This window comes from Aphelocoma coerulescens, chromosome 1 (genome assembly GCF_041296385.1).
Source record: "Aphelocoma coerulescens isolate FSJ_1873_10779 chromosome 1, UR_Acoe_1.0, whole genome shotgun sequence".
NCBI lineage: Eukaryota > Metazoa > Chordata > Aves > Passeriformes > Corvidae > Aphelocoma > Aphelocoma coerulescens.
This window is the reverse complement of record NC_091013.1, coordinates 104,810,746-104,834,851: the sequence shown is the minus strand read 5'-3', so window position 1 is coordinate 104,834,851 and position 24,106 is coordinate 104,810,746. Positions and strand designations below refer to the sequence as shown.

Genomic DNA, 24,106 nt, shown 5'->3' with positions numbered 1-24,106 from the left:
ACAAGTCTGTACTGCAAAGCTGGGCAGGTGAGGAATTATATTTAGCAGGATTCAAGTTGTAAAAAGAGACCCTTCCCAATGATGCACACAGAAGACAAAGGATGTAAAGATCCAGGGATGAGTGCTGGGCTCTGCAGGACTGGTAGAACACATTGTAAAGTTTATATTATTTCACTGAAGAAAGTTTTGCAAACAAGAATATCAATACATCCACACTGCAGTACGACACAGGGACCTCTAGTCTTAGAATGCAGCCAGTTAGAAGTGAAATGTTCAACATACTGAACTAATCAGCCTCCTGGAAACCAAAACTTTCTTATATGACTACTCAATGGATTTACAGAATTCATTAAAGACAAAGTCACACACAGAGAGAAACGAACAAAGAAAATCCAGACTCAAACTTAAAGAAAACAAACCAACCAACCAGCCCACAACCCACACAGAACGGAACTTGAAGTTACTTATTATGGAGAACTTATCACATGCTTTTCTGATGGTATATTAATGCTTAATTACTGTCAGCATGAAAAGTAGGCAGCATCTTTTTAAGCAACTTGAATTTCCTTGCACTGAGCTACGTGAGATTTTTCTCCTCGTGCCACTAGCATGATATTCCTTGTACTATTTGTGATTATGATCTAACCACTTAAAGATTAAAGCAATAAAGTGATGGACTTGACACACAAACGTTACTGACTCTTTTGTGTTCCTGTGGAGTCAGGGACCGATAGCAAATGCAGACAAAGCAACTGAAGCATTTTTTTTCTGAAAGCAGGTTTTAGTGCTGACATCCTTCCACCTTTAGCATGATCCCCGAGTCCCATGGCAGAAGGGAGGCCACTGCTACACCTGAAATAATAGCTCCATCTACTGGCACCTTCCAGTCCTCGCCAACTGAATTCAGGGATGCTTTCAGCCCTCTACCTTCGTACTTCACAACTAGTCTGATCAGATAACATTACTGAATAGGAAGGCACACAGTAATGCAGAGGATAAGAAAGGGAGACAGACACCTGTAAAAAGAAGAAACTCAGTCACAGGAATCATTTATCCATAGTCAGAAACATGACAGCCACTTCAGGCCCTTAGAAGAAACAATATAATAAACACACTTCCAAACACCGAACAAACCTACTTTCTTGTGTAATGACCTCAAAATAGCCATGGAATTCCTTATGCTCCTTTACTTGTGCTGCCTTAAATATTACCAGCATGAGATTATTTGTGGACACAAGTGACACCAATGAATCAGGTGGTTCACAAGCTCTGAGGGGGAAGAAAAGAGCAAATACATAAGCAATCACTTAAAAAGCGAAAAGCTTAACACATTACTCTCACTCTATGCATAAATTTTCCACTGGTTCAGATCTTACCTACTTCAAAGTCCAGTCAAATTTCCATGCTCTTAAGCACAAAAGTATCTGTTACAAGGCCAGTTTAAACCCAATACTGGGAATTCTTCTTACAAAAAAAGAAAGAAATTACAAACATGAAAATGGATATGGAATGGTTCACACAGATAATGACTTTCAGCCTTCACTCCCAGTAAAAATGAATGAAGCCAACATTAATGAAAAGCTGGAAGAAAGAGAAATCTTACTTTATTAGACCAACAATTTTATCTTCTTGTTGGGCAGTGGGAAAGACAAGAAAGTTATTCTTCAAGTCAGAAATTAAGAACCAATAAGAGCCAATAAGAAGTCTCAATAAAAAAAAAACCCCAAACACGTTACTTTCCATATACATAACCTAGTGGACATCTTCAGTCCTCTACCGATACTACCATGTAAGTGAACACCATCCACTGTTCCACAGACAAGTCAGTTGGAGATACAGCTTGGTAGAGGACAGCTCTCAAAAAGGACTGAAAAGCAAATGCTCTGGTTTTGAGGCTTATACACAGACTGAAATGCCAGAGAAAAGGGTTTCAGGGGTGAAAACACTGAGCTTTTGTCTACTTCATGAAGGTGCTGTCTTTTCCTTTTGACTTATGTAGTCCTATGGAATTAATTATCAGGAATTTCAAAGAAAAAGTCCCTAAACAAGCATAATGGATCATTGAAGAGAGAGAAGAAAAAAGAAAAAAAGACTAGTCCACATCCCTCAACCCATCACAGCTTCAACTCTACATTTTTACAACCCTCTAAACAAATAGAGCAGATAAAAAAAGCACTGAACTAATGAGTGCCAGTAAGTGAAAAATCATGAGACTTAGTTTCTGAACTTCAGTCTTCATCTGAAAAGCACTAATCTTCATACAGAAGAATTTTCCTAAGGGAGGAAATTCTGACATTCTCTTTCAGTTAGCATCTGTTTCCTGATAAGAAACAGAAAATTTTGCTCAGTAATGTGTGAATTTTTTATAGTTCTGTAGCTAGGTGAAGATGCACTCCAGTTGAAAAAAAGAGAAATATTTGAAGAAAATTTTCCCTTTTACTAGCAAGATAACTTATCCAAGAAATTTTAAATTGTCATGGGTTATGTGAGTAATACATGAAGATCAGAGCAATTTTAACAAAACCAAACTAAATACAAAACACAGATGGCAGATCTTCAGAGAAAACCCAAAAGTTGTCAATTAATTCTCAATAGAAATTTATACTCACCGGTACAGTATCTTATCTTTGATTGGCATCAGAGAGTCATAAATGGTGAGCGAGTCAGTGATGCAGTTATCTGCTTCAATCTGAAGGGATACTATTGAAAGGCGGATAAGGTGGCCCACAGATGCAATAAGCTTAAAATAGCAGATTGTTCCCTCTGAGGTAGCTTGTGTATCCAGAGGAAAGTGCTTGTGCAGATGGTCAGCATAGAGATCATACATGCAATTAGTTCCTGTGAAAATGTCACATTTTCAACACTGGATGCAATCACTCCAAAACTCCTAAACCCACATAGCATTAAAACAAGAAATCTAAAATCCTTGTGCTAAACTGAAGCAAAATATGAAAGCATATCTAACTTGGAAAACAAAGTAATAATAGAATCATACAGTGGTTTGGGTTCTAAGAGATCATCTAGTTCTGAACTCTCTGCCATGAGGGGGATACCTTCCACTTGACCAGGTTGCCCAGAGCCCCATCCAACCCAGCCTTGGATACTTCCAAGGGGCATCTACAGCTGTTCTGGGCCCACTGTAAAGAATTTCCTACCCCAAACCCAAACCTACCCTTTTCTAGCTTAGAGCCATTCCCACTAGACCTTGTGAAGAGTCCCTCTCTGGCTTTCTGTGCCACTCACGGTTTTCATCTTAGTTACAAGGCTGTGGTCAAAGAACAGTCTATTCATAAAAGTACAGAGTATCGCCAACAAGTGCTGTAATTCAGTTCTTGCACGGTATTTCCACTAAAGCAGTGCCATTTTGTACAGATTGCAGTTAAAGTTCTGCAGACTAGAGAATAAATTACTCTAATAATTCTTCACTGGGAGATACTCATCTACTTTCAAAGCATAAATGAACTGCTTGCCCCTATGGACATTATGATATTTATAATACATAAAACAAAATCAAAGCAAAAATGCAGCTACATGTCTATATTCCCCCACCTTTTTTATTGATCAAATGTCAAGGTTCTCAATGTTTTATCATGACGTGAGCTAGAAGTGTAGCAACAAATTCGGATTCCCCAAGTCCTTCCGTTTGGAAGGGATGGAGGACTTTCCTTGCTGAACATCCAGCTCAAAGCAGGATCAAAATTAATTCACATCAGGACTTTGTTCTGCCCCTTCTTGAAAATTTTTGCAGCATTAGAAATCACCATTAGAAATGGAAATACTGTGAAATACAAATAATGCAACCTACCCTACACAACATTTACAAAGAAAAGGGTAAAAATTTTTGCCATAATTTAGACAAGGATAAGAAGAATATTATTCTACTTGCATCCAATTTTCCAATTAAGCCAAAACAACTGTGATTTCCAAATAAAATATATTGAGATCTTTATTTCAATTCAATATTGCAGCTCACAGTCAGCAAAAAAAAAGTAGGGAATTTTTGTTTGGTCATATCTAAAATTCTTAACATAGCTCTTTGAAAGGTGAGAAAAAAGGGAAATGCAAATTAGGGGGAATAAGATACAAAGTGAATATTTGCATTAATTTCTGGCTATTACAAACATAAGTCTCTGAAATAGTTACCATAATGGAAAACCAACTAGAGCGCTGTGAAAGTTTACTACTAGTTGTTGACTCAAATTAAATGTTGACCTTTTGACCAGTAGTTAATCAAAACAGGAAGTGGCAGGCTTTGTCCAACTTCCACTTCTTAATAACAATCTCGAAACTAATGCTATGAATGTTTATGAACAATCTGTAAGGGTCACATTCCATTCAAATGAATTACAGTTACAGCTATTTAAAGCTTTGTTTAAGTCATTGTTCTTCCTTCTCCCTTGTTCTTATCTCTTCCCAATAACATTCTTTTTGTAATAGTAATTTGCGCTTAGTTAGTCACCCTTAGCAGAGCCAACTTTGATCATAATCTCTAAAATTATGTGGCTACCATTATTTCTACTAAGTAATTAATAATGGGACAGCTCACTGCTTCTATGGAGCACAGTGCAGAGAATTCAGAGCTGACTCTAGAACTACAAGTAGTGCAAGCATGCTGGCTTGAAACCAAAGCTGCATAAAGTCTTTACCCAAGCAAACCCTGCACAACCAGACATTACAGCAAGGCAAGAACCTCGCGTCAGCTGAATGTCCATGAGTCCCTTCTCCAGCAGCATTCTTCAATAAATCTGCACTCTGGTCTGTGCCTGAACCAACCACTGGGTGCGTCTCCATACCCAAAGTTAACTACATTTCTCTCAAAATACAGCCTGCTGATGCTCATTCCTTTTGTGCTGCTGCATGATAACTTTCACCTCCATGTCATATTCCATAATCCTAAATGGACACAGCCAAAGAACTCAAACAAATAAAATTGCACCAGTATAAGATTCTCAACTACTGTGGCCATCCATGTTGTTGATCCCCAGAAACTTTGTTACATACCCCCTCCATGCTTCCCACAGATACCAGCTGACACCTGTGGGTGCCTATATAAAGTCTCCGAAAGGTGTCTAGAACATGGCAGGTCATCCTTTTCCCTTTGTGTGAAAGATATCATGTAAGTCCTAAAAAAGACTTAGCAACAATTATTGTGTTGTGCTCTTCTTAATGTCTTCTGGTTTAGGGGCTGCATTCTGGAATAAATTGGAACCAAGTTCCAACTGTGCTAATTCCTTTGCCCTGGAACACTGAACTGGGAAATGAAATCGCTATGCAAGCAAACACCAATATGCAAAACTCTTTTATAGAAATAAAATGCATGTAATGAGATGCAATAGAAGCCAATATTGTTATGCATTGCAGTTTAAGTCAGGAGGCTTTTAACAAGTGAATGCTGTAGCAAACTTGCTTGAGTTTTGAGAAATTATGGGCTGTTAGCAATCCCCATTGCAAGCCCTGGCCCATGCCCTGTGACCTGAAGTCTGCCTATGGACCTCAGAACTAGGAGAGCTTGACTTGAGCGCATGGCAAAAGTAGTTACTGGATTCTGAAAAAAATATGCAAGCTAAAACCTTTGCAAGGTAACAGAAGTGAAAATCACAGATAGAAGTGCAACAAAATGTCTCAGGAAAGAAAAATACAAATTCAGAAAGCTGTAAAGCCCTTGAAAAATTTAAACAGTGCAACTGCTCAAGATGAAGAGTCTGTGTCAAGGAGCAAGGGAGGCCAACACATCCCCAGCTGATTGATAACTGCTGGCCCAACAGAGTCTTAGCAGGTGTCTGCTTCAAAGGTGATTAGCCTATTGCTAAGCCTAGTAGCACATTTTTTCTAGGTACCTACTCCATGTACTAGTGAAGGTAGATGTACTGTACTTTGGAGCTGCTTGTTCAGTGCTTTGCACACTGGCAAAGAACCCTTCTGGGAGGTCTACAACATGAAACCAAGCAGGTGTACAAATAGTGTCTCCCACAACCTGGGAAAACTCAACTGCCTAAACTACTGTTAGGGAATTCATTCAAAAGAATAACTCACCATTAACCTTGGAGAAAAGGGAGTTAAGGAGGATAAATGATGCACAAAAGCATTGCTCTTGTTCAGCATATTAAATTTATTACTGTCCGGTTTAGAAAAGGTTAATCTGCTGGTCAACACAATGAATAGCAAACACCTGATTTAGTTTGTTTCCTACTATGTCACCAGGTACATCTAAAAAATTTATCAGGCAGATTAAAGGTAGATAGTTTCTGTATTTGTTACGTGCAAGATTCTTGGTCATTCTTTCAGTAACTCAGGACTTAAAGGCCAAGGCTGACTTTAGCCCTCTTAAACTAACACTGAACAGTATCTTTAAGTTCAAGTAATGAGCTTTGTTCTCCACCTCTCCTCTGCAGGAAGCTGCCAAAAGGGTGAATTACCTGTTCCCGTTGTTGACCAATAATCTGACCGAAGACCTGCTGCATAGAAAAAGAGTTCTGTGAGTCTTCTTGTTTGCCTGAAATCCAGAATTCAGGGTTTTATTCAATCACATCTCAGTCCTAATACACTGAACACACAGGACAAAACACTTCTCTCGACGAGTGGGGTTGCCATAGCCCCCTTCATTTCTGCAGATTCTGTAGCTTTGGACGTGAGCCAAGAAGAGACGGCATGGCAATTAAGCAGTCAAAGTCAACTGAAGGACTGAGACAGAGGTACCCAGGAGGTCATTTTCTCATCCTTGGCCACAAAGTCTCTCTCAGCTTTTTTTTTGACAGAATTGTTCTGTCTGATGTCCACAGAATGGAAAATCATTAAACATTTTGTAGCTAAATACATTAAGCAGATGCTTGAATCACACATTGTGAGTTTGCTCCCCAGACAGGAATGGCACAGGAGTTATTTAACAAACGGGCAGCTTTATAATCTGTTTTTGAATCTTTAATAATGGGGTGATAAGAGTCTCATTTTCAATGAAGGGGCTAAAGTTTGATCCATGTGATCCACCTTAGCCCTTCTTTTTATGCTTTTTATGCTTTTTATGCTTTTTATGCTTTTTATGCTTTTTATGCTTTTTATGGTTTTAAAATCACAGACTAACCCAAATCTGCCTACAAGGTATCCATCTTACCTCCTGACTGTGAACATGAGCACTCCCAATACAGGAAGTTTTGCAATCATAGGTTACAAGGACAATTTGTACCTTCATTTGACCTCAAATCTCATTTTTATTTTCCTTCTCACTTTTTTTTTTTCTATTAAACTTTTAGTATTAGATGCTAGAGATGTAGGATCAAGATTTTAGTGTATTTATAGAATTTGCTACTCCAAGGTAAAAATGTTTGCTTACTGAAGTGTTTCCTCAAGGATATGGATATGTTCTAATACTAACCACTTAGGACAATGGAATCCATGTCGACTGCAAGGCCCTGAAGACTTCCCACCGAAGTCCGGTTAGTAATACTTGTCTGAATGGAATCCTTTAAAACAGCAGCCACACAATCCTCACACAGCACTTGCCCTTTCGCCTGTGGTACCACAAATACGATCCAGAAATGAATGAGAAGGCCTCCATTGTTGTTGTTACTGAAAAAAACAGCTCAGATTATCATCCTGTTGGAAGTTCTCTGAAGACTAGACTCTTAGCCCAAGCTTCCGAAGTACAGATTCAGAAGCGTATGGCTCATTTCCATATTTTTAATTACTTTAACCTACTGAATATATATTTTCCCCTTAAAAAAATCAAGCAAACAAGACAAACCCCAAAACACCCAAACACACTCTTCATATCTAGTTGGGAATATTCAGTAGGCTAATTTCCTGAGGGCTCCTGACTTTTGAGATCTATGGAAATCACATTGTCTACCCATGAATTAGAGCTGGAGTATTTCCTAACAATCAAAACAGAAATAGTAGAACAGAAATAGTAGAACTATCATCTCCAGAAACGCAGAGCTCTGCACTGGTATGCATCTCACCCTGCACTGTGTGCTGCACAATGTAAGAAACTATTCCTAGATTATTGAGGTAACACATTAAAAGGCCGTTTATGATCACACTACTCTCTATCTCTTTAGTGGGGAGAAAGACCTTTGAATCAAACACAGCCTAGAAACCTCCAGTTTCTGAACCAAAACTGTATTGGGTTCAAGAGGACTGAAATAACTAAACTTCTAACATTAATTGCAAGCATAATATTAGAGTAAGAATACTTTATTGCATAGAAATTTCCTGCTTCTTCTATAAGTAGAAAATAGTTTTATTCCAATAACATTACCTAAAAAATACATGCAATTTAGTCAATTACACAGAGTTGTGCTCCAACAGCATGTTAAAGTGGTTAAACTTCTGCATGAGCCAAAGTATCACCAAACCTCCTTATTGACATTATTTCTGTTCATCTTGCACTGTATTCCTGGCAGACAAGGAACTGTTTATATGACTTTAGTTTGTCCTTACTTTTGTTAAGTGAATTGGTATAGGTTATAAACCTATTTTGCTATCAGTTCAAGTACATAGCAAAGACATTGAATCATAACCATTAAAAATAAGCTTGTTTTGCAGGCTTCTTACATTATATACTGGCCAGCAGGAAAGCAATTACATCAACTGCAGTTTTACCTGACTTCTGAGACTGTGGACTGCTTATAAAATTTGGAGAAAGAAGAAGTTGTGTAGACCAAGTTCATCTGAAAGAGAAATTATAAAGATTTAGCATTCTGAAAACCAGTCACACCTAGAAATGCTACATGCCTAGGTGTTCCTATGAACAACCTATTTTCCACCAAGATTACCCACCATGCACACACTTCCAGACATACATCAGCCAAGCTAGTGAGAGCAGGAGATGGGCAGACCAGCTCTTCAATGCACCCATAACAAATCCAATATTACCAGGAAACATCAAATCGTCTGCCCATGGCCAGCTGACATGTACAGCAATGCTCTTTCCATATAAATGAATTTTGAAAAAGGTGCAGATCCTTCACCCAGAAAATCCCAAACACACAGGGCTCCTCTATGCTGATGCTAAAACTTATGGCCAAACTTCAAGAAACATGCACACACTCATAACATTTTTTGTGTTATTACTAACATGCAGTGGACAGCACATATCAGAGCTTTTCCCACAGAATCACAGAAAGACTGAGACAGGAAAGAGCCTCTGGAGAGCATCTAGTCCACTGCTCAAAGCATGACCAACTATACCACGTTGCTCAGGGCCATTTCCAGTTTATTACCTTCAAGAACGGAGACTCCACATCTTCCCTGGATGAGAACCCCCAGTGCTTTGATTCCCCTCACAGCTAAGGAATTCTTTTTTTTAATGTTTCCATGGAATTTCTTGCACTTTGATTCATTTGTGTATATTTTCTTTATCAACAGCTTAGTATTAACATATTTCTTTCCAATACACACAGTGTAAAACATGTGGAGAAGCAAAATCTCTACCTGTTCCCTGCTGAAGGACTGCCTTTGGGCAAAGCAAGCTCCTGATTCTCCCTGTTGTTGGGCTGGGATAATACCAGTGTGACAATTACCTTCCTCTCCCCCTCCTGTTCAAAGCCACAAGGTGGCATGTACCTCAAGCTGTTCAGACCTCACTCTGCTGCTTTATGATTAAAACTAATGCCCAAAGGACTATGACGCAGATTATTTCAAAGGCTGTAAAAATCACATCCATATTAATCCCTTTTATTGTTTGAAACAGGAAGTTTGAACAATAATTTTAAAGGCCTAAATAAAGTTAGTAGAGCTCAGTCATTCTCCAGATTAAGGTACAAGGGATTTTATGTATTACTGCTACTATCAAATGAAAAGAACCTATCTTGAGAGGTTCTTCTACTACCACTTGGGGTCTTTGGGCCAGCAGCCATGAACAAAAGGGTTTTGAGGAGAACAACTAACAAAATCCTAAATCCCCCACTTCCCTACCAATTTTAGTCAATAGTTAAGGTTGCCATAAAGCCCAGTTTCAGCAATGCGAAATGCATTGGTGATTTCAGGCAAAGATAAAGAATAAGTTCCAAGTAATGTTCAAGTAGGAGGAGGTGACACTGGCAGCTCAACACCTTCTGTCTGTCACTTCTCTCCACTATGCACGACAAGGGCAGGATGCTCTGAGACAAGAGCAAGACACAGGGGTTACAGGAAGTTAGAGCCGCTCCATGGAGAGCAGGGAAAGGTGATACCCTGCACTGGTTATCTGAAAGAACTTTAATGATTAATATGCAGGACTTGGAAAGAGCCAGAAAACAGGAACATTAGTTCACATTGTAAGATGACAAAAACTTAGTAATTATGGAAAAATTTCTTGGTTGTAGCTAACATTATTTTTTTTGTTTTTGTTTAGCAGTTTTTATACAGTTGCTTGAATCCTTGTGTGGACAGTACTGCAGTGACTGGCATTAATGTATTTTTGCTCTCTACACCAAATGTCTTCAAAGTCAAATTCCCTTTTAACCAAGATTTCCACCCTTTTCTTCCTGCTATAGAACAGCTATTGATCCAGAGTTCTGTTTCTGCTTTGTCTGATGAAAGGTATTTGGGAAGAATAATGGTCTTTAGAATACCTAGTATCAGAAGGAAATGTAAATGTAAATATTTTTGTGATCCCTAGGGTAATTATAGATGCTTTAAGGCAGAAGACTGGCAGTGTAAATGCAAAAGATTTAATCTGTTTGATGTTTAAAAAGTGGCGATTGAGTTTAAGGACTTTTTTAGAATTTTAGTCATAGATTTGTGGGGGAAGTATGTAAAATTTTTAGTACAATGCAAAAAAACCCCAGACCTGTTCAAAACTCAGTTTGTGATTAACAAACTGAAAGCAGTCAGTTCCTTCATACCTCCAGGCAGCCACCCTTTGCACATAATCCTCTGGAGTGAAAGGAGTGGAAGAACACCACAGCAGCCTCAATGGCACCTGAACATCATTTGTTCACAGCTCTGATCTTTTTTGCTAACCAAGCAGCCCACCCATCTTACCACATGCTGCACAGTCTGTGCCATAGAGAGGAATTCCTTTGACTCTTTCTGCCTATATTCTGGAAGAAACTCTATGTTGGCAACACGAAACAGTCCAACAAAATACAGGGCATCTTTGTTTTCTGCCTGAACTGCAAGAAACAAAGAAGACAGTTAGCCTTTTTTTTTTTTCTTTTTTTTTTTTTTCAAATAACAATTAATGTTTTTTATTAAATTCTAAACCAAATCAATCTATTTGGCCTAATCTAGTTTCTAGTTTGAAACAACTACCCAAAGAACACTACACTTTTATAGCCAAACTGTTCTACATGTGTACCAAATGATGGTTAATTGAGCTCCTGTTCCCTACACACCAGATAAGACACCACCATACAAATGAACCAGCATAATGAAGGCAGTATCAACATCCAGATTCTGGAGCATCCCTAAGGAATCTTAGGCCGTATAAGCATCAGGGGTCTAAAGAGGAAAACATATCTTTTAATGCTTAATTACACACATATTTATTTTACTCCCCTTTTACTTTCTTAAATCTATTCTGAAAAATTACCCAAACTTCAGAAGCCCAAGAAGTGGACAGTGGAAGGCAAAATTTCTGAGGAATCAAGCTCATAAAAACACATCATTTTTATGTGCAAGCGTGCAAATCAGCTTGCACATAAAAATGTTTCACATAATGCTGAAATAAAGTCACACCCCCTAAAGCCAGCAGATATGCCTGCTTTTCTAATTACTTGTTAAGTCTTAGTAAGACAAAAGTTTTTCAGACCCCATTTAAAAATTGCCATGTTTATTTTAGAAACAGCCCTCAGGACAACTGAGATCCTAAAGTAACCTCAAAGTACTATTGGCAATAACAATACATGGAGTTGGCATGAGCTTTCAGCAACTCACCAATGAAGAGCCACAGTAATGTCCAGGTTACAACTCCTAAAATGAATAGAATGAGGGTAAAGAGAATTATTTTGTTTTGAAAATTCCATAGCAACTTATCTTTTTTCTTCAATTTGTCATGCTTTTTCCTTGCCAGAATCCTCTTTGCCAACTTGTCTTCTGTAGATACCATTTGGACTGAAATGCTGGCTGCCTAAAATAAGGTGAAAGACAACAAAAATTGTGGAATGTTTCTAGCAGGAATTGACTGACCAACAAGTCTCAGCCAATTTTCTCCTCAGAGAAAAGTCTCCACTTCCTTCAGGATGTGGAGCGGTGGCTATGGACAGGCTCTTCCTGTATATCTAGCTCCCTCTGAGAAGTTATCTCCAGTGAACAGGAGAGCACAGCACAGGTCTTGCTGAGATGGGGCCTGCACAAAATCATCACCTGGATATCCAGACGCTAGACAGTTTATTTTGAACTACAGTCCCACATTTTCTAAAGCTAGATCCAAAATATGTTCTGACCATCTCATCTAGGTACAAAAGACTACATGACCATTTCTATATTTGCAGGAGTAGCTTCCACTTCCTATAAGGTATCTACAGCTTATCTGTCTGGAAAGTCCATTTGTACCAGACACCACCACCATGTCCCAGGCATTTTCCTCAGCAAAAGATAATCAACACATTTAAGCAGACAAATAATGTTTATCAGTTGCTGCAGGCACAGCAAGAGCTGCCTGAAGAAGTCTCTGTCACTTCATAAAATTCTCTCTTAGGGTAACTCCTGTCACAATGGTTTGTTGTGAGATCAGCTAGAGATTCAATCACCTTTTCTCAAGTCAATTCATTGTCTTATCTCTGCAGAGTTTAGCCAGCAAATTCCTGGACCACTCACAGCATTACTGACCAAGTGCACTGGTTTTACAGTTTTAGCTGTTATACCCAGCTGCACCAGAATTAAATTACAAGAAAAAAAACCCCAGAAACCCCACAACAAAACCCCAACAACCCAAAACCACCATGCATTTCCTCCTTACATAACAATTATAGCATAAGTTAGATAATATTGCTACATAAACAAGGAACATTCAGGAAAAATACTCTAAAAACATGTTGATGCCAGTGAGAGGGAAGATCTCAAGGAGCGGCCTTAGAAAGCTGTGGGTTGTCCATGACTGGAGGTGTTGACAAATACCAGTCAGCAATCAGCAGCAGGAGTTTTAGTGCACAGTCTTCTATGAAGCACAAAACAGTCTTAGACAAAATGACATGGCTCAGGAGCTCATACATATGAGGATTAAACTGAACTTCGTCATTTCAAAGATGGAGACCAAAATAAATAGGTGTTTTTCCTTGTTTTTGGAACATCTTGATTCATTTTAAGGGCATCTTCTAAGTGGGCCTCCCTCACCTCACAGCTGAATTTAAGCCACTCAGAGGTATCTCTAAGTTGTACATCATCTACAAGCAGTGCAAATCAAAAAGCTTTGACAACGACCAGTGATACCTGATCTATGATGTGCTCAAGATGCTGACAGCCTCACTCTGAGAGACAAACCCCTGTCCTATCACCTATCCCCTTCTGTGCCCACACAAAAATACACTGAGGAATTCACAATCACACCAGAAGAGACACACAAAACAGCAGAGCCCCTGACTTGGGCAGATTTAGCTATTCCCTGTGCTCAATAGGCCCTTTTTAGCCTCTGCAGAGCTACAGCAGGTAGACCACGAGGAGAAAAGGTGCAACAAGATGGTCCCCTATTTACCAGCATTGCATTGTTTGAAGCCTTTCAGAACTATCCTGCAAAGAGGATGTAGCCTGTTGTAGACTAAAAGGTGTGGACACAACAGTCATTTTTCATCCCTACTAACTGTATCCCTGCACTTGATGAGAAAGAAGACCATGAAAGTCCAGAAGTAACCAGCTAAGGATTTCTCTCTTGGGTTTTCATTGTGGGATGCCAAGTTTAATACAGTGGCTACAAAACCTCTGTGCTGATGCAGCTTGACACATAGGAAATGACAAGCACAACTGCCAGCCATTTGCAAAAATGGTGTTGTGCAATAACCTAAAATAAGTGCTTGTTTCCTTTTGCTCAAGAGTAGGAGACCCCCATCTGTGTTTTGGGCCTATCAGGATAAGAGAGATGTTGATAATCCAGAGTGATTCCAGAGGAAGATCACAGAGGTAGGGAGTTGGGGGATGTGGTGTACAGCAAAAAGCTGAGAGCCTTAGGGTTGTTCAGCAGGAGACAAGAAGGCAAAGACAGTGTGAGTAAATCTAATTATACATTTCCATATCTAAAGTGGGCTATGGAGAAGACAGAGCCACACTTTTCTCACTGATGCACAGTGAAGAGAGAGCCACAACAGCCACATACAGCAGCAGGGGACATTCCAGCTAGACTGGTGGAGTGGGAAGAATATATTTCACCACAAGGGCCATGAACCTGAGCCATGCCCAGAGAGGCCAGGAAACCCCCATGCCCGGAGTTATTCAAACCTCGGGGGATCAATGTCCAAGACATCTGTTCTGGTTTTGATGTTAGCTCTGCTTTAAAAAAAAATAAAATTCTGCAGAAGTCTCCATCAACACATTTTTTTGATACGTTTCTCTGATATTATGCACTAGTAATACTATCAAGAAGACACCTTTCTGTATCCTCAGAGGGAGCATAAGAAACATCCCCACAAATATCCTGTTGGTCCTGTAGTCAAATACAACAGATAGCAGTCTTTGACCTCAGAGTGGAGGATGTTCAAAGCGGAGAAGAAAACTTGGCAGTAAGTAATAACAAATAGAGTTAAAAGACTAAGTTAAAAGACCCTCTACAATTTCCTCAAAAAAAATACAAACAAAATCTTTAAACACAGAATTGCAATACTTCAGATTTCTGTCTTCTATCTAAGTAATTAACTACACTTGTTTTGTGTGTTCTCCACTTGATTTACCCATCTTCTGTATTTTTTACAAACCTTATTGAGTCTCTTTAAGGATGAAAAGCAGATTGCCTGTTTGTTGGTTTAAAGCTCTGGATTGTCACAAAGTTCCTTTATACACTCAGGTGTTCAGTAGGCCAGCTTGAGGCAGCTCAATGAATGCTGAGTTCTGACATCTGAAACTTTGGTCACTTTCATCAAGATTCCCACAATAATATTTTATACTAAAGTTTTTCCATGTAACTCCTTTTTGTGGCTCTAGACCTAAACAGACAGACTTATTATTAAAATTTAAATCCTCTCAAGTATTGTTAAAAATTGCTCAAAATTGACATCACTGGATATATATATGGGCACTTGAAACAACTGATGTCTTCATTGCATGTACTGTAATCCTCATCTTATATTTTTTTTAAAAGCAGTTCATGTATCAAACTATCCATGACAAAGTTCTCTGTTACATGGGATTCATAGGAATATTGAATGCTGTGTGCTATGTTATCAGTATTTCCATATGTTTTATTAATTTACCATAAACACTTTATAGTGAGGAAAACAACAGCAAAGTTAAGCTGCCCCCTTCTCTCAATATGGACCATAATTCTCAGTTCAGCTTTCCTCTCTGCTGCAACTTAGTTCTTGTATTCTAGAATTGGTTTCCAGCTAAAGTTGCAGTTTGACTATCACTCTACACTAAATTATTTAATTACTTCTTTGTCATGAGTTAACACTCATACTACAGTCCCCTTCTCTATCTTCTCTGGGAAAAGCAAATCACTTTGCCTCCTTTAATGTTGCCTTTCTTGCCTAGAAATTAACTTCTTTCTGGAAAAAGGTGCTGCATGACACCAACATAAGCTTTTACGTTGTCACACTGACATGTCCATTATTTCAATTGTCTGAAAACATGCATTACTAGCAATCCAGAGATAAACAAACACATGTTGACATTTTCAGACTGAGCTATAAAACAGAAAATGATACCAAATCTAACCATCATGTTAAGTTTAATACTTGAGAATTAGATCACGACAGATCTAATAGTGTCAAGAAGTACAGAAAATCAAGAATGTTCAAGTCACCTACTTACACTTACTTCATCTTCAGGTTTAGCTGTTGGAGGATCATTTTTTTCATCCATTTCAGCAGAATTAATTTTATGACTTGTCCAAACTGAGAAAGAGCCTTGCACCTTTTCTCAGGCACCCCTTCTGCTTGTGAAGCTGAAGACAGCTAATTGCAATGTCCAGGACCAAGAGAGGCATCAATTTACTTTGATGAGTTTCCAATTGTAATCTCATCTGCCCTACTGCACCTTTGCCAGTGTTAGGAGGCTGCTATCATGTAATTTGAGACTTCAAATTCAGACTGGATAAAATAGGCTTTTCATGGTCTTTATAAAGCTGAAATATTAAAACACAACATTGCAGCGCTAAAATCTATACATCACTGATCCTTATGAGTCCCTTCCAATTCAGCATATTCTATGATTCTGTGAAAATGTCACAAAATTAGTTACATGAACATGAAAAGTAGCAAGTAAAATGTAAAAGTGAGAGCAAAACCATGCTAAAATAAGGAAAGTAAATGTAAGCACCTTAGGTAAGAGTGTTGAAAATAGCAGATAACAACAGCAAATCAAGCATTTTGACTCTCTTCTAGAATTTTGTAATGTGCCTCTTGAAAACTCAAATTTGGTTATTTTATTGTAACTGAAAAATAAATGGCTCCAGGCAACTTATTTCATATTGTTAAAATAGATCAGGCTTCAAACCGAGAATAATTTTGTAGTCAGATGCAGGAAGTCACTTGTATTATAACAGTTGCATCCTATTTTCTTTGTTAATTAAATATTTATAGAGGATGTAAACCAGTACTTTCCTCAATGGATGCTAAGTATAGAGCTGTCTTTACTTTTAAGTGATTAACAATCTCAATGTGTTCCTTGGGTCAACTGCAGAAATGGTACTGGAGATATACTAATATTATTTTTAAAATAACCGTTTTATTAATTTATCTTTGAAGAAATAAAACCTAGATGAGCAATCAAAAAAAAAAAAAAAAAAAAAAAAAGGCACTACAGTAGAGGTACAGAATAGAAAAGATGTAGTCAGAACTCATAACAAGTGAGCTCCAGGTGCGATCTATGCTCTGTCCATGTAACCAGCAATAAATTACTTCAACTACAAGGCAAAAATTCCTACAGTTAGATAATGTACTAGCAAACTAAACACTTCTTATCGGGGTCTTTGGCTTATACCCTGAAGCACAGTAATTATGTCCTCAGTCCTTGCTGCTTGTTCTAGAACTGCAAGGTATTTTAACCACATGAAGTGATATGTTAAGCTCTGGGCCATATTAAAGCTTAGCAGCATAGAAAAGTCTATCCATGTAAACTCCATATTACTATATTGAATTGCTTCCAAGTCAATTTTTTTTTTTTAATTTTATTTAATTATGCTTACCTTTTGGGGACTACTCTGTTCTCTTAAAGTGTTCATGTAACTCCCCAAAGCCTCCCACTACCCCATGCACAGGGAGTTACTATGATACAAGTGCTATTTCAGAAGCTAGTCCATAGAATGAAAGATCATTGTACAGGTAAATACAATAAGTTCCATCCCCCTGCACTACTCAGGGTTTGGGAGATGAAGAAGTGTGGGTAAGTAGAAGAGCAACAAGAGAAGTGGGCCTGGGAAAGCAGGGAGGAACAATGTTGTTTCAATGTTTGCCTTTTGTTTTCCCACTACCCCCACTCATAGTTCCAATTCTATTTGAATTTGCAATAAATTAAGTAAATTTTCCCCAAGTTGAGTCTGTTTTGCCTGTGACAGTATTTGGCAAATAATCTCCCTGTCTTCATCAGAAAACATTATTTTTCCCTCCTTCCTGTTTCTCCCATTTTCTCCCCTGATCCTGCTGAGGGGAGGAGGTAGGGGCTGAGCAGCTGGGTGGGAGTTTGGCTGACAGCCGTGACCAACCCACAACAGTATTGCAGTACCTGGTACATACTTTCCCCTCCTTTTAAAAAGTAAGGGTTTGAGTTTTGTTCATGATATCTTAACTTTGAAACAGAATGCACTAAGTATAAAGAGACTGACAAAGTGAAATTAAACATGAAACACATTAGAAATAAAAGCATCTTATGAAAGCGAGCACTGTTGTTTCCGTTTAATTAATTACATAGTCCCTATATTAAAAAAAGAAGTCTGAAGATTAAAAAAAGTCAAAGCCAATACAAACTATAAGCTTACTCTCTCAGATCCCCTGATGGGGACCAGTGACTCCAGTTCAGCTTGAAAAGCTACCATGACCCACCTATTCCAGTTCTAAGCTCTGTGGAGAAATTGGCTTTCACACGGGTCCACCTGAAAGGGCTATTGGCTCCAAGTGGGTAGGAATGTACTGGTATTAAGCAGCTTGATTTTCATCTTCTGTAAGTAGTGCATAACAAAACATGACTATAACCTCTTTCTGTCAGGAATCAACATAACAGTTCCAGCATCCTATTTTCTTCTCTTGTCACAGCTTCCAGACCAGTCCCACTACCTCATGTTTTTCTACTGCAAAATCCAGTTTCACAAATTACTTCTCAGTTTATTCACACAGTGACAATGACACTCACACCATTCTCACTTAGGGGAGTAACTTCCTCATGCACATCTGTTTGGCAGCCTGACTTTCTGTTTCCCATCTCATCAAGACCCTCACACAAGTGGGGCAGCTTGACAGTCTAATCTGTGACTTCCCATGATGGTGACAAGAAAAAAACATAGTGAAGAAAAGATAGTTGGATCTTTGGTGCATCCTCCCCTACACACACAAACACCCCTTGCCCTTTCCACTCTGATGGGCAATGTGGTTTGTCCTAAGATGAAAACACCAGGTGGGTACTTGCAGGAGGAACAGTCTGGATGCTCATGTAATGAATGCATTTCCAGAGATGGGGGAGCAGTGATGTTTGGATTGACATTGGTACACACTCTCTTGCAAAAGGGTATAAAATGCTACTGGATACCAGGCAATCTGAACAAACTGATGTCCTGAAGCTGCCAGAGGCTTCAGGGTGGATTCCTCTAACAGGGAAGACAGGGAACACTCACTTTTGGATGAGTGACTAAAAGTGCTAAGATCCTCATAAATACAGAGATGCAATCCAAATGAGCTATGTAGGTGCTTTCTTGCTTTATAATTGAGAATTCTGCAAGGCTAAAGATTGTAAACTTACACATTTCTAGCCAAACCTCCTCATATTATAACCCTTTAGATACTATAATCCATTGTAATAGATCATAAAGCTTTTATTTATATGCTGCATTGGCAATATTTATATACTGTACTAGCAATAAATCTAATTATGATCATCCACACACTGATTGTGTCCCACTTCTCACACCTGGCTGAGAACACTCCCTCAGCTAGTCTGCTACACCCCCCAGCCCACTGAGTCCCTGATTAAGAGAAAGGTTACCGAGGATCCACACAACAGTCTCAAGCCCCAGCAGAGATGTCTGTCTGTATCACGTAGATGTACCCTGGAGGAAGCTGGGATACCAGCAATTCAGCCTTCTAGGACAAAAATCTTGTCTTGTGCTGCACAGACCTAGTGCTATGCTGGGGGAAGGTAGGATTCATCTCACCTGTTTCAGACTGTCTAGAAGTTAGGCATGTAAATCCAAGTTTGTTTTCTAGACTGAGTCTACACATGATGGTGACATTCAAAACAGAGAAGATGAATCACACTTTCACCACTGGGTACAGACAGAAAAGAGGTGATTATCTTACCAAACCTATCCTCTACAAAATCATCTCTCTGTAATAGAAATGTTTCCCTTCTGACCAAAGCTGCCTTCATGCTCAGTTCAGAGGCCTTCTTGCTCCTTTAACTGATGGGAGCCCAGAACCAATGCTGACAGCATCAGCTCACTAACACAGCAGGGTGCTCCACAGAGCTACTAACCTCAGCATGACATTTTTTCCAAACTGAACATCAGAAGTGACAGAGTTTGCTTGTATTGCAGGATCTTCCACTGCTTACCAGAAATGTCTAACAAGCTGCATGAAATCATGGAGGAAAGTCCCTGCACAAAGCAAAGTTAGCTCTACTACAACCTGGTTTTATTACATATAAGAATTTTCTTGCATACTGCTAGTATCTGTTTTTCTTTAATCAAAACTCAGGCAAAGCACAGGTTTTAACATGCCTGTGAAAACTAAGCAAGAGTTTAAGTGACAATTTATAATAACATTTCAGGAGGCATTCATAAACATTCTTAAATCAATCAATTTTCATTGGTACAGAATCACACTGTCTGATTCCATACTTTGTCCCTCAAATAATTTCTTCAAATTACAGCTGAGCTTACTTCCATTAGAGGAAGAAAAGGTTTTGGCTGTTCTTCCTAATCAACCAGCTGAATTTGTTATTCAGCTTCATTCTGAACACAGAGAAGGTCAAATACCTATACCTTCAATAAGCATGTACTAATAACTACCATGGTATTAGTATGTGGTATGCAAACACACAGGCAAGTCATTAACATTTTGGATACATCTCTTCCACCCCAGAAGACAGAACCAGTACAGAACAGACGTTATTTCAATTTTTGAAAGCTGAAATTGTAAGCAAGATGAAGTGACACTTTTATCAAAGCGTGGAAGTGGGTGGCAATTGATTACTAAATACTACATTATTAATAACTGTCTACTAACACATGTTTCAGTATCAACTTTGAACCTCTTTTCCCCTCCTCCACTGAACGAGTACCATGTTGCCTGCTTTCCAGATCTTTATCATCCAGAGATGCAACTTGGAATCATAGTGCTTGTATTTATTTTTCTTCTCCTTGAGCCTTACCCAATGTCTGATTGCTGACAATGCTTGACTATGCACTAGAGGTCTCTGGTGTAACAAAACATTTTCCAACAGACAAAATCACCTTGGAAATTACAGGCGACTGAGCTGTCTTCAAGGATCCAGAAACAATACATAACTGCCATTGGCAGAGCACATTGCCTGAAATGAAGCAGCTGACCATCTTGCACAGCAGCGCTAATAGAGCTATTTCATCTCAACAACGGACTGAGAATAGCTGTTATTTGCATGCCATCAATTTAAATTAAATTTAAAATGCTAAGTGAGCACATCTTTTGGACACAATATCCATTTATCAGTCTGTGCCATTTTAAGGACAGCAAGCCCTGCTATTCCATCAATTAACAGTCTTTCTCTATTCAATGCTCAGTGGTTACACTAGCTAATTTTACTCTCCATTTCTCTCTTGCTTATATGAAACTGCTATGTGTAGCAGGGCAAGGAGCAACTCAAGCAATATTGACATGGCATACATGGAATAATACTGTTAGATTAAATATGACTTATTAGGACAATCACAGTGGTGAGAAACCTGCTGCGTTTCAAATAAAATAAGTACTACAAAAAGTAGAGTTTCTACAATAATGATGTTGACCCAGTTGAGTAGCACTGAAGCCAATGATATCCTCTACAGAGGCCAAGTCAGGGCAGCTCTTCAGCCAAGCAAAACCAACATTTGTAGTCTTTCAGATGATTTGCTGATGTGCAAACTCCCATCTATCAGAATGCTCAGTCAGGTGTGCTTGGATAGGTCAGGCCTCAGCAGGGTCTGACAAGCCAAGTCAAAGCACTTTTACTGGTGAAAGTCTCTGTGCTTGTCCCTGAAAACCACACTTCAGGTGGTGACCTGGTCCTTAACTGGTTAAAAACAAACAAAGATGAGATTTATAAGGTCATGGAGTCAGCTAGTGGGCATTGCTGTACAAAAGCACTGGTCCATGAGGCTAAGACCTCCAGAAACTCTCATGCTTAATGGATACACTGTTCTCTTTCATCAAACCCTGTGTGCCACATGGAAAGCAAAGAGGAAAACATTTCTCTCACTTTCTTAGCAGTCATATCTGTTACCACAACAGATGCCAGCTGATGTGAGTCTAATGTTTAGTGCAAGCAAACCAAAAATATCTTACTCATGCTTATCTCCCCAGGAAACACAAAGCCCCATGCCAGCCTAGCCTCAGTGTTTACCAAAAACAAATGCCCCTACAAAATGCTAGTATAATCTGCTTGTTCTGCCTTTCCACAGTTGCATTTTCCTTGCAATTAGGCAGAGAAGATCTCTGATACCCTGATAGAAGACCAGCACTGGAAATTTAACTCCTTGTCTTCCCTTCTCTTTCTTTCAAAAACCTACCCATCCTCCTTCCTTTCAAGTCCTGATGTTTCCCCTCATTTCTATTACTCTGATCACTTTCTAAGTAAGAGGACAGACCAAACAAGCCTGGGGGGAAAAATCCAACAAACCCAAACAAAACCGAATCCCTACAGTTTTTCTGGCTTTATTACTTTTACCTAAAAGACTTCAGGAGGGCACTGATGCCACCTGTGATACTTTTATCTCTGCTCTATCAGTCCTTCCATGTTACCATCCAGGCAGTGAGAATACAGCAAGCACACACAACTTCAAACTGTTAAGGAGCAAAACAGATTTTTTTTTTCTTTTTAAAGCAAGTAATTCAAACTAACCTACTAATAAGCAGTTAGATTATTTGCACTTTCAACTATTAAACAAGCTGTTTCACTGAGTCTGGTGAGTTTGGGGTTTCAGTTTCTTTGTTCAGGAGTTATGGAGCAGCTCAATATTTCATCCCTAGAGGTGACTGACACTGCTGTTGTCATCTCTCACCCACCGAAATTTTGATTAGCAGAATACCCAGAAGATCTAAAGAGATTAATTCAAGAACCAAAAACCTACTTGACAGGGAGAGGCACCGGGAAATTAATCCACCTAATTTGAGATAGAAAAGTTTAAACAAAAGTATTTTTAGTGTTTGAATAACATAGCTCTGCTATTCACAAGTACTCACCAGGACAAAGAAAATCCTATGTGCCAGCAGAGGCAGGGCAGTGCAACCAGATAACTTACTAAGAAAATCTGGTGTTCAGGATAAAATCCACACAGAAGCACAGACACACCTGTCAAGAGGGCTGTTAACCATAAATACAACTGACCAAGAATTGTACTGGCTCCTATTGACCAAATTGCCCTGTTCAAGTTTTATTATTTTTTTCCAACATGCTCTTGATGTTCTACCGAGGTCACTGCAGTCTCCTCTGACCTTGACATCTTTGGGTACTTTATCTCAGCTGCAGGGATGCTAATCTTCATTAGGGATTTATCACCAGCTGAATATCTGCTTGTGCTCTTGGGCTGAGCTCAGGGAAACAACAGACAGAAGTTAAGAGGACCTGGACTGATGGAAACAAATAAAAGTCTAAATATAAAACTTCTTACCGTGCTCCACACAAGCTGCATTTTTTCCCCTGCCTGCTTCTATGTTCTGCATTACAGAGATTGCTGTTTTTATGTTGGTTAGAGAAGCAGGACTTCAAGGGTTGGGTATGGGCCTGTTTTGCCTATGGCAGTGTCCTTACACATTCACTGCCCTGTGAAGAAATTGTAAGAACTAAAGAACTATAAACAGGAGGGAGCTACAGCCCTGTCTGCTCATTTACAGTATAATCACTTAAAAAAAAAACCCAAAAACTTCTTATAGTTTGAACTACAGCTGAGGGGATTTGCTTTTGGTTTTATGTTTTGTGTCTGCCATGTGGAAGGTCAGCAGAGAGAAACACCCTTTCCAGCTGCTGGGTCTCTGTACAGCTTCAACACAAAGAGCTTGTGAACCTTTCTCCAGCACCATCATGTTATCCAGCTCCATCAGTCAACACCTCACAGTCACACCACTTGAGCCAGCTTTTTGGACAAAAGCTCTACCTGAGATGTAAATACTGTACTTTCCCATAAGCAGGTCCTACTCCATATTCTTTCAAGAAGCTTCAATTCTCCCAATGTTAGAGCCAATCACTTTCTAAAAGATAAAATGAAGCTAATCAAGATCATTGGGGAAATCAGTCTGATCAGCAATTTGCCAAATTGGGCAAGCCACCTGAGATTTGTTTAAGGATCACACAGCACACAAGCTGATCACACATTTACAAGTACAGTGCCTAGTAAGAACAGCTGGTCACATAAGATGCACCTGCCTATTGCAGCGAAATTTCAGTATCCTTTGTTGTCTGGAAAGCATGGGATAAGATCCCCACACTAAATCCTTTGTGTACAGTAATGTCAGAACCTGCAAAGACTGTACTTCCTCCATGTAACACAGTAGTGCTGAATGTCTGTGTCTCTTGACCTTCAGACGCAGGGAGCTCCCTATATCCACTTCCATGTTGGCTACCTACCTACCTTTTGCCTGTCCAGACTTGTAGTGGATTTATC

The 24,106-nt window shown here is 39.1% G+C and overlaps 1 protein-coding gene across 12 annotated transcripts in view; it reads right to left on the bottom strand.

The window, feature by feature from the left end:
* The window catches only part of TMPRSS7 (transmembrane serine protease 7), a 48,603-nt gene that overhangs the window by 15,761 nt on the left and 8,736 nt on the right, over positions 1-24,106 (bottom strand). For 2 of the 12 annotated variants that reach the window (XM_069022918.1, XM_069022957.1), the window contains exons 1-10: positions 23,600-23,664; positions 23,117-23,268; positions 11,990-12,049; positions 11,857-11,892; positions 10,963-11,093; positions 8,599-8,666; positions 7,370-7,563; positions 6,417-6,455; positions 2,610-2,838; positions 1,139-1,269 (exon numbers count right to left, since the gene is read on the bottom strand). In XM_069022918.1, the coding sequence (XP_068879019.1) occupies positions 1,139-1,269; positions 2,610-2,838; positions 6,417-6,455; positions 7,370-7,563; positions 8,599-8,666; positions 10,963-11,093; positions 11,857-11,892; positions 11,990-12,049; positions 23,117-23,168 (940 nt within the window). In that variant the 5' untranslated portion in view covers positions 23,169-23,268; positions 23,600-23,664. Of the gene's footprint in view, positions 1-1,138; positions 1,270-2,609; positions 2,839-6,416; positions 6,456-7,369; positions 7,564-8,598; positions 8,667-10,962; positions 11,094-11,856; positions 12,050-15,882; positions 15,960-23,116; positions 23,269-23,599; positions 23,667-24,106 lie in introns of those variants that run through there. The other 10 variants (XM_069022883.1, XM_069022911.1, XM_069022924.1 and 7 more) reach the window with 9 other exon arrangements.